Below are 10,298 nucleotides of genomic sequence, written 5' to 3'. Positions count from 1 at the left end.
GGCCTAGCTCCGAGTAACGTGACACTCCTGTGCCCTAAAAAAGGGAAAAATGTGTGTTGTTGTATGGACTGTTTGACTTTACAAACCCTAAAGTTTTCAGCCTACACGCACGGGGTCTCTCAAGGTCTCCCCAGCTAATCTCATCTCTCCTGCACCCCCTTCATTTTCTATTTCCATATTCGATGCAGGCGTTGGAGCCAAACAATAATCCGCGTAAATCTGCGAGGCGCTGAAGGGATTGTGAAATATTAGCAGATTACCAACACAAAGTGAGCGGGGAGACTTGGTAGAGAGGGCGTGTGGCTGGATTAGAGCGGGCTGGAGGTGTGCCTCGGATGGCATTTGGTGCAACTGTTGTGACACTACAACAGATTTAGTTCCACTTCAGAGATGCGCCAACATCTGAAAATGAGGTTAGGGTTGAATGATAATAGAGGTTTAATTCAGGTTGGCTTTATGAGATGTGCCAACGGAGGCCCCAATCAAAATCTTATCTGGGATGAAAGCGGTTGTAATTAGGCTACAACACACAGCAGAAGTAGAGGTGTTTTTCTTTTTTAGGCTTTGATATTCTGTCAAAACAAATGTGCTGCGTTTTATTGATAGCTTCTCTCGCTGAGAGAATGGGGTAGGCTATTAGACTCCAGATAAACCACCAAGAAAACAGGGAAAGACTTAATACAAAGAGTTCATAAAGTCTCCAAGTCTTTTGCCAGATAGCATCCGGACGTGGGCCACCGATGGCCTTCTTCTGGCCCTGACAAAATGGATGTGAGCCTGAAGTGGCCCACATGTATAATAGCAGATATGGCCCAAATATGCCAAATCAAATATGGGCCTTTTTTGGCAAAGATGCGGTGCTCTGGGCAACATGTAATCCGGTTGGGACCCTGAAGTGGCCCGTGTGGTAAATGGTGAATTTGGCCCAAATATCACAAAACAAATATGGACCACCTTTGGCAAATACTATGGCACATGCGGCATTGCTATGGCTTGGTTCTGGCCCAGATCTGGCAAACAGGAGCGGACCGCCCAAGTGCCATCATTCCGTGTGGTATATGGGCCGGATGAAAGTGTCGGGTGCGGGACGGGTCCGGGCCACAGCAATTTTGCTATCTGGGTTTGATCAAAGCCACTGTGTAATCAGCACTGAACACAGATGTTCACCATAAACACAAATATTTGTTTTAGCCCTGCGTGCTTGTAATCCCCCCGTCAGGCCTGAAACCAGAAATGACGTTGGTTCTGGACTTCTTAATGACTTGTATACATAATGATGCAACAAGTAACTCACCCTGAAAGACATCAGAAGCCAGATATCCATCCGTCCATCCATCCAGTACCCAAACCGCTTATCCTGCTGTCAGGGTGGCGGGGATGCTGGAGCCTATCCCAGCAGTCAGTGGGCGGCAGGCGGGGAGACGCCCTGGACAGGCCGCCGGGCCATCACAGGGCCAGATACAATAGGGTTAAATGCACCAACCAAAATCAGAAGTTAAGCACATAAAAATCTAATTCTCACCTGGTATCCTGCAACTACTGAAGGACAAAGACATGTAACGATGAAAAGATGAATAGCAAGGAAGAACAACAGCAGGTATTGTCTTCACTATCTGGCAGACATCTGTTAGGATGGGGTTTACAGGGTGGTGCTTGTTTCACACAGAACGTCTGCTCCTACCAATCGAATTATTCAAATTAGAAGGTTTCAATTTTGAATAATTACTCTAAGTACCTCCTAATCATTTTTTGGTATCTTTCACAATGAAATGTTGTAAAATATATATATATATATTTTTAAATGGAAATCTCCGGTATCACCCCAAATTGCTTCCTAATAATCTCCTTTTATTAGGAAATAATCTGGTGTTATCACATCCTCAGGAACATCTGGCGGGATACAGAATGGGTGTATCGTAATCTGTCTTATTTGGTGATTTAAGAAGAAGAAAAGAAGCAGCAGCAGCAGCACACGTTAGCGAGCCCGGCTGGATTAAGCGGCTCGGGTGATGGGTGGATGACAAAGCACGTGCTACCTACACTTTAAAAACTCCGAAGCGCAAATAACCGCGTGGGGGAAAAAAGGACGCGCGAGCCCCGAATAAAACCACACTTCCCAACACGCAAGGCGCCGGTGTGACGTATTAAAAGCGCGCCGGTATCCTTGTTGCTCTTGAGGAGTTGAGACCAGAGCAGCGGTTGTGATGTCGGGTCTTGTGTCCTGTTGCTGAGCGACTGGACACCATGAGCAGGTTTATCCTCCCCGTGTCCGTGTTCGGGACGGTGTTCGGGGGCGCCGTGTTACTGAAGTGAGTGATCCTGAATGTATAAGCTCTCTCTCTCTCTCCCCCTCTCTCTACCTCTACCTCCCCCCCTCTCTTTCTAAATGGCTTTCGTTTACGTCCAGCTTTTAACTAAAATCCCCTTTTTGTCCTGTAATCTGCACAGTCTTTGACTTGATCATTGCTTTATTCCTCCTGTCATTTTCATCTCTATCTGTCTACCAGGTGTTGTACTGTTATCATCTGTTATGATGTTATTGTCTTTTGATTTTCACTTTCTGTTAATGCACTCATAAACTACCTTCTCATTGTATTTTTTTTAATTTTATCTGCTTGTGATAGTTTTAATTTGTCTGTTTATTCCCAGTGTAAAGCAGTTGGGTCCAGTGTGAGTTGCATTTCCTGTATGGAAAGTACCATGTAAATAAAGATGATTATTATTTGTTTTGTTATTAATAAACACCGCAGAACTCGCCTCAAACATGTATTGGGTAGCTGCGTATTCAGCTGGACACGTCACGTCACGTCACGTCAAGTCAGTTTTATTTGTGTAGCCCAGTATCACAAATTACCAATGTGCTCTCACTTCATCATGAGATGGCTGCAAAAGTGCACACCTTGGTACAATAAGCCAACTCACTTAACAGTGAGTTACCCCCTTCAAATGTGAAGTGCTTTGGGTGTCTTGAAAAGAGTTATATAAACATGTAATAATAATTATTATTATTATAAATACATGCACAATAAAGAATCAACTTGCTTTTTTCTTCTTTTTTTTAATCATAGGAACCATGTCACTGGAGGCCCTTGTCCCAGTAAGGCAAATATTAAAGGGAAGACTGTGGTCATAACGGGTGCAAACACAGGCATCGGGAAAGAGACGGCTCGGGAGCTGGCAAAGAGAGGTACCGTGAAACGCTTGTGTGTCAGTAAGAAAGTAGTTTCCCCACCCTTTACATGTGATTTATTGATATAATCAGGTGTGAGCCTCAACACAGGCAGTGACGGCTCCAGTAAAGTTCTACATGTTCATAGAACAACACTGCCGTTACCTTGCTGACAGGGGGTCGGGTCATTATGGGATGTCGGGATATGGGGAAGTGTGAGGAAGCTGCCAAGGAGATCCGTGGGAAGACCTTGAACCCGCACGTGTACGCGTGTCACCTCGACCTCGCCTCCATGAAATCCATCCGAGAGTTTGCGGAGCAAGTGAAGCAAAGTGAGTGGCGCACAGCTGTCCCCTTTTCCTGTACACCTTCTGTGTTGTTGCACATCTTGTTCATATATCTAAATATCAGAAATGCTTATTTTCAAGTTGCAGATACTGTTTTTTCATTCATAATTTTCTCAGTATTACCGACTGCCGGTATTTTGCACACCCAGCTCTCTTTATATCCCTTCAGAGGAGCAGCGTGTGGACATACTGATAAACAATGCAGGGGTGATGAGATGCCCGGCGTGGAAGACGGAGGACGGCTTCGACATGCAGTTTGGAGTCAATCACTTAGGTACGCGATGTCCATCACAAAGAGGCTAAACATGCTCACATGGAGAGATGGCTCTTGACTTGGGAACCCCGAGACAGTGCTGGATGTCTTTTCCATCAGATATCCCACCCGTCTCATCAGGGAGGTTTTAGACCTGGAATAAACAGGTGAATTTAATTATCTGCTTGGTAGAATAGAAAAGCAGCAGGGATGCACCAACGCCGATACTGGTGTCAGATATCAGGCCGATACTGGGTTACAGTGGAGATTTTACAAAAGTCTAAAATCAGATACCAAAAGCCACGATTAACACGTCATAAATAAAAGAAAAATGGTCAATTTAGCGGCACAGTGGTGCAGTGGTGCAGTGGTTAGTGCGGTCGCCTCACAGCAAGAAGGTCCTGGGTTCCAGCCCCAGGGTAGTCCAACCTTGGGGGGGTCATCCTGGGTCGTCCTCTGTGTGGAGTTTGCATGTTCTCCCCGTGTCTGCAGTGGGTTTCCTCCGGGGGCTTCCGTTTCCTCCCACAGTCCAAAGACATGTTGAATTGGCCATACTAAGTTGTCCCCAGGTGTGTGTGTGTGTGTGTGTGTGTGTGTGTGTGTGTGTGTGTGTGTATATATATATATATATATATATATATATATATGTCGACCCTGTGATGGCCTGGCGGCCTGTCCAGGGTGTCTCCCCGCCTGCTGCCCAATGACTGCTAGGATTGGCGCCAGCATCCCTGTGACCCTGAGCACAGGATAAGCGGTTCGGATAATGGATGGATGGATGGCTTGATTTGTTTTTCCAAATGGAAGCCTGTATTCCTTTAGTAGTGTGGAAAAAGGGATTTTTATCTCAGTTATTTTGCCCTTTGACCCCAAACTAATGATCTATGTCTGCGCTGTTCAGCAAAAGTAATGGGTCGGATCAGTTCTTGGTTTCGGCAGATGCTTAAAGATTTGTACTCTGACTTGGTATTGGCAGTGAAAAGGTTATGTCGGTGCATCCATAAAACTCAGTATTACTTTGGGGGTCCCGAGGACCAGGCCTGACAGGGTCTGACATATTGGACCCCATAAAGACAGAGGAGCATAGCTGGTATAAACAGTTCTCTCTCGTATAAGGGATGAGCTGTTATTAATTCAGTCAAAGGGGAAATGTTTTGCCTCTGCTGATGCTGACAAAGGTTGTGTCGACCACAGCGCTTTCATTTAAGGGCGCCTTGTGTAATATTTGTGCTTTCCTGGTGACTCTTAAGACTCCTAAATATCTGCGGGGGTTTTAGAGTTAGAAGTAAAAGTAAAAGACTCGTGGAGATCAGCATTGACCAATGAACAAACTGCGACTGCGACCATAATTAACAGATATTTTCCCCCTTTTTCTCCCCAATTGTATTTGGCCAATTACCCCATTCTTCCGAGCCGTCCTGGTCGCTGCCCCACCCCTCTGCCGATGCGGGGAGGGCTGCAGACTACCACATGCCTCCTCCAATACATGTGGAGTCACCAGCCGCTTCTTTTCACCTGACAGTGAGGAGTTTCGCCAGGGGGATGTAGTGCGTGGGAGGATCACGCTATTCCCCCACCGAACAGGTGCCCCGGCCAACCAGAGGGGGCGCTACTGCAGCGATCAGGATACATATCCACCTCCAGCTTCCCGCCCGCATACACGGCCAATTGTGCCTGTAGGGACACCCGACCAAGCCGGAGGTAACACTGGGATTCGAACCGGTGATCCCCGTGTGGGTAGGCAACAGAATAGACCGCCACGCCATCCGGACACCCTTAAATAACAGATTTTGAAACGGGCAAATTTTGTGAGACGTGTGGAGTTTTGACTCGAGAGCCTCGTAGATGAGCCTCATGTAACGCAGGTCCCCTCTTGTCGATGGTGAAAAACATCAAAATGGGTCTCCATTGACGGACGTTACCTCCACCTAGGTCACTTCCTGTTGACGAACCTGCTGTTGGAGAAGCTGAGAGACTCCGCACCCAGCAGGGTGATCAACATGGCCTCGCTTGCTCACGTTGTCGGGCAGATCGACTTCGACGACCTCAACTGGGAGAAGAGGAAGTTTAACACCAAGCAGGCGTACTGCCAAAGCAAGCTGGCCAACGTTATGTTCACCCGAGAGCTGGCCAGACGCTTAGAAGGCAAGTGTGTGTGTGTGTGTGTGTGTGTGTGTGTGTGTGTGTGTGTGTGTGTGTGTGTGTGTGTTTTCAAGTTTATAGCCAGAACACTAACTTGTCATTTTTCTTGGTGGGACACACGGCATAAAGAGACAAGGACAGAAATATGTTTCATAGGGTTGAAAATATGAACATCTCACGTAATCAAAAAATACATCCAAGTTATGTTTGGGTGATATGGAAAATATTATTATCACGATGGAAATTCTACCCTCTACCGCTCTATATCATGATATCTGCTCGTATATATGCAAATATACCATGTTTAACTCTTGTGTTTTGTCTATTAACTGTTAATATTATTAATGATATCGATGAATGCAAGGAACAACCGTATTTCTATAAAGCCCAAAGGTGTCTGAGCCAACGGCATGTGGACAGTGGAGCGGGACCATGTCATATATGTATTGTTAATTAGATTAACAATGAGGCGACACTATAACTCAGACGGATAGCGCGTTGATTCAGCTTGACCGTCTTTTTAAACTGAATGGCTTCTTTTATGGTGTTACATGTCATTCAACAGGTACGTTACAGCAGCAGCGCCGCTACAGGCTAAGCCCATTTACTACACATCACATCTCCCTCTTTCAAGCAGAACACCTAAATATGGTAGCGAATTCGGGGGGCAGTCCGGGAGACCGTCGCCACAGCCGGGACGCGAACCCGTATCTCCCACTCCGCAAGCAACAACGTTAACCAGTCGACTAAAGGGTCCGACCCGTTAGTCAAGGACCAACGTGTCTACTTATCCATGCACGTTACAATATGAAACCAAAGCAAATAAACCTCAATAATGTAATAATAAACTCAAATAACAATCTAAGCATTGTTAAAGCATTTATGTGCTCCTGAACTTAAAGCCACTGACTGTTGATTAATGAACACAACATGATGGGTAAGAATCCAGCCGAGGTTCATCACATTGAACTGTATGGTAATGTAAAGTATAATCTCAAACCAAAACTAGTTTTCAAATAATACGCCCTCAGAGGCATCCAGGTAGCGTGGTGGTCTATTCCGTTACCTACCAGCATGGGGATCGCCGGTTTGAATCCCTGTGTTACCTTCCGCTTGGTCAGGCGTCCCTACAGAGACAATTGGCTGTGTCTGTGGGTGGGAAACCGGATGTGGGTATGTGTCCTGGTCGCTGCACTAGTGCCTCCTCTGGTCGGTCGGGGCACCTGTTCGGGGGGGGGGGGGGAACTGGGGGTATAGTGTGAGCCTCCCACACGCTATGTCCCCCTGGTGAAACTCCTCGCTGTCAGGTGAAAAGCAGCTGGCGACTCCACATGTGTCGGAGGAGGCATGTGGTGGTCTGCAGTCCTCCCCGGATCAGCAGAGGGGGTGGAGCAGCGACAGGGACAGCTCAGAAGAGTGGGGTGATTGGATGGGTACAATTGGGGTGAAAAAAAGGGGGGGGGGGGGTCCACAAAAAAAAAAGTCCTCAAATACTACAGACCGTGGCAAACATTTCAGCTAATAGTTGCTCATTATCATTAAATTAGACAACAAAATTGTTCATCACCATATGATAATATCCAAATTTCATCCCGATACAATTCCACTGAAGGACGATAAACTTTCATTCTGAATTATTGCCCAAACTTACATCTATGTACCAATTTGCAGATAAATAAGGACTGTGTGTTCGTGTGTGTGTGTGTGTGTGTGTGTGTGTGTGTGTGTGTGTGTGTGTGTGAGTTAGGCACCGGAGTGACAGTAAACGCCGTGCACCCCGGAGTCGTTGCCACGGAGCTCGGGAGGCACACCGGCCTCCACCAATCCCAGTTTTCGACCTCAGTACTCAGTGAGTATCCTGCATGTTCACTGGCCAAAAAACGAGAGAAAGAAACGCCCTTGCTCATTGATGCTGTTGGCCAGCTGGGTGCACAGTGTTCATTTAAACTGTTACGCTACACCTCCCCCAGCCGCTCATCAGAACAGCATAACCTCGCCTACATCAGTCGGGTGTTATCTTAGCCTTTGCAATCGGCCGTTTACGAGAGATCCGTAGTGTCCACAGTGTGTGTGCGAAGCTCACCTGACCTACATGTCTTTGGACTGTGGGAGGAAACCGGAGCACCCGGAGGAAACCCACGCAGACACGGGGAGAACATGCAAACTCCACACAGAGGACGACCAAGGCTCAGCGTTTTCAGTTTTTACCGATTTTCACCGAAAAATACCCAGATTTTTCACCCGGATTTTATGTTTCCACGGATCCAAAAGTTGTTCCTGTTCGTGTGAGGTTATGTAACAGTGTCCTCTTGTGGCGAAATTCGGCATGCTGGATGGCTTTGAAAAATAAAAACCGAAAACGCTGAGCCTTGAGGATGACCCAGCCTGCACGACCCCCAAGGTTGGACTACCCCGACGGCTCGAACCCAGGACTTTCTTGCTGTGAGGTAACCGCACTAACCACTGTGCCACCGTGCCGCCGGCTATAATTTGACGGAGGAAAACTACAGCGGGAGATGTTTGCCGATGACGAGCCAAAAGCGCTATAACTAAATAAAAATTCACCTTTTGCAGATGGAAAAAGTATGATGAAAATTTTTACAAAGGTGAGTTTTGGACAGTTAAATGAACATTGATTGACAGGCCAAGTCACAATGTTGATGTGTCAGTAGATACCCATGTGCATAGTAGTCATCTTTACCTCCCTGCATTAGTTGGTTGGCATCAGTCTGATCACCTCAGGCTCATGTACCCTCTTAAGTCCACATATATTTTATTTTCAACTTGTTTCTTTTAAATCGTTTTCACATGGAACCCATTCTGTTGCATTTTAGGTACAAAATGAGCTGTAATAAACAAGTCTCCCCCCCCCCCCCCGACAGGTCCTTTTTTCTCCCTGCTGGTGAAGGGCCCCGAGCTGGGGGCCCAGCCCAGTGTCTACCTGGCCGTGGCTGAGGAGCTGGAGGGGACGACGGGCCGCTACTACGACGTGATGACGGAGAAGGAGCCGGCGCCTCAGGCCCTGGACGAGGAGGCAAACCAAAGGCTGTGGGAGGCCAGCGCCCGGCTGGTGGGGCTCCAGGAGGAGGGGTCAGAACAGGCTGCCGAGGCCGCAGTGCCGCCTGGAGGCCAGAGCGAAACGCCACGGACGAACCCGGCGCAGACTGAGGGTCCGAGTCCAGAGCAGAGACCTGAAAACACTGCCGTCGATGTCGTGGCACTGTGAATGTTGAACTTTTAGGACGTGAATGCTGACATGGACGAAAGGCTCTTTTTGACCAAGTTCTCGGTTTGCCTCACAGGAGTTAAAGGGATAGTTTGGATGTTTTTGAGATCTACCCCTATTTTATACTCACCGCTCATGTAGTATGTAAAGATGGACAATCATCTGTTCACCTGTCCACTGTTCATACAAAGCTAACATGATGCTACAGCAGTTTATCATAGTGAATTTGAATGGCCAGTTTAAAAATGTACATGTGTATTTATTGTTAAATTCCCTCCTCGTGTTACTTTGCTGAGGCATAGCAGAGTGACTCCTGCTGGTCATGACTCGCAGGATTAGCTGGGGGAAGTAACACGGTAGGAAATGACCGAAACACACTGACAGAAATGAATGTAAATTCGTCCCATTCACTGTGATAGACTGCTGTGGCATGGCGTTAGCGTTAGCTGAAGCGTGGGGTACATTGTTTTGTTTTTGCACCGAACAAAGATTGTGGCTTCATCCCCCATTGATTGCAGTGAACCATGGATGACGAGCTGGAGCTGCATGTTCAGTGTGAAGAGGAGGACGGGTGACTGTGAAAAAGAAACCTGCCCGTGTACCTCACGAGCAATGTGTATAGATTAGAGACAGACTTCATAAATCCAAACTCTTCCTTTAACGTCAGTTCTGTTAGTCTCTTTGTTCCTGCATCAGGATGCTTTGTTCAAGGTGCGGCGTGAGACACACCTCCCCTATTACCTCCGTCTGGTAAACTGAATCTGTGAGGATGAATTTTGCTCGCCATAAATTTCCTTTAAACAGCCGTCAGTCGTACTCCTTTGATGGTTAAAATTAAATGGATTTATCTCGGTAGGGGTCTATTCCGGTGCCTACCAACACGGGGATCACCGGTTTGAATCCCTGTGTTGCCTCCGGCTTGGTCGGGCGTCCCTACAGACACAATTGGCTGTGTCTGCAGGTGGGAAGCCGGATGTGGGTATGTGTTCTGGTCGCTGCACTAGCGCCCCCTCTGGTCGGTGAGGGCGCCTGTCTGGGGGGTAGAATAGCGTGATCCTCCCACGCGCTACGTCCCCCCCCCCCCGGCGAAACTCCTCGCTGTCAGGTGAAAAGAAGCGGCTGGCGACTCCGCATGTATGGGAGGAGGCCTGTGGTAGTCTG

The 10,298-nt window shown here is 47.5% G+C and overlaps 1 protein-coding gene across 2 annotated transcripts in view; it reads left to right on the top strand.

The window, feature by feature from the left end:
- LOC130128082 (retinol dehydrogenase 13-like) overlaps positions 1–10,298 on the top strand; it is a 50,872-nt gene extending 40,574 nt beyond the window's left edge. Inside the window, exons 1-7 of one of the 2 annotated variants that reach the window (XM_056297791.1) lie at positions 2,179–2,309; positions 3,069–3,187; positions 3,346–3,501; positions 3,686–3,790; positions 5,702–5,914; positions 7,659–7,760; positions 8,794–10,298. In XM_056297791.1, coding sequence (XP_056153766.1) covers positions 2,245–2,309; positions 3,069–3,187; positions 3,346–3,501; positions 3,686–3,790; positions 5,702–5,914; positions 7,659–7,760; positions 8,794–9,137 — 1,104 coding nt within the window. In that variant the 5' untranslated portion in view covers positions 2,179–2,244 and the 3' untranslated portion in view covers positions 9,138–10,298. Of the gene's footprint in view, positions 1–2,178; positions 2,310–3,068; positions 3,188–3,345; positions 3,502–3,685; positions 3,791–5,701; positions 5,915–7,658; positions 7,761–8,793 lie in introns of those variants that run through there. The other variant, XM_056297790.1, reaches the window with a different exon arrangement.

This window comes from Lampris incognitus, chromosome 17 (genome assembly GCF_029633865.1).
Source record: "Lampris incognitus isolate fLamInc1 chromosome 17, fLamInc1.hap2, whole genome shotgun sequence".
Classification (NCBI taxonomy): domain Eukaryota; kingdom Metazoa; phylum Chordata; class Actinopteri; order Lampriformes; family Lampridae; genus Lampris; species Lampris incognitus.
Note: the sequence above shows the minus strand (reverse complement) of the source record. Positions and strands in the feature narration are given on the sequence as shown.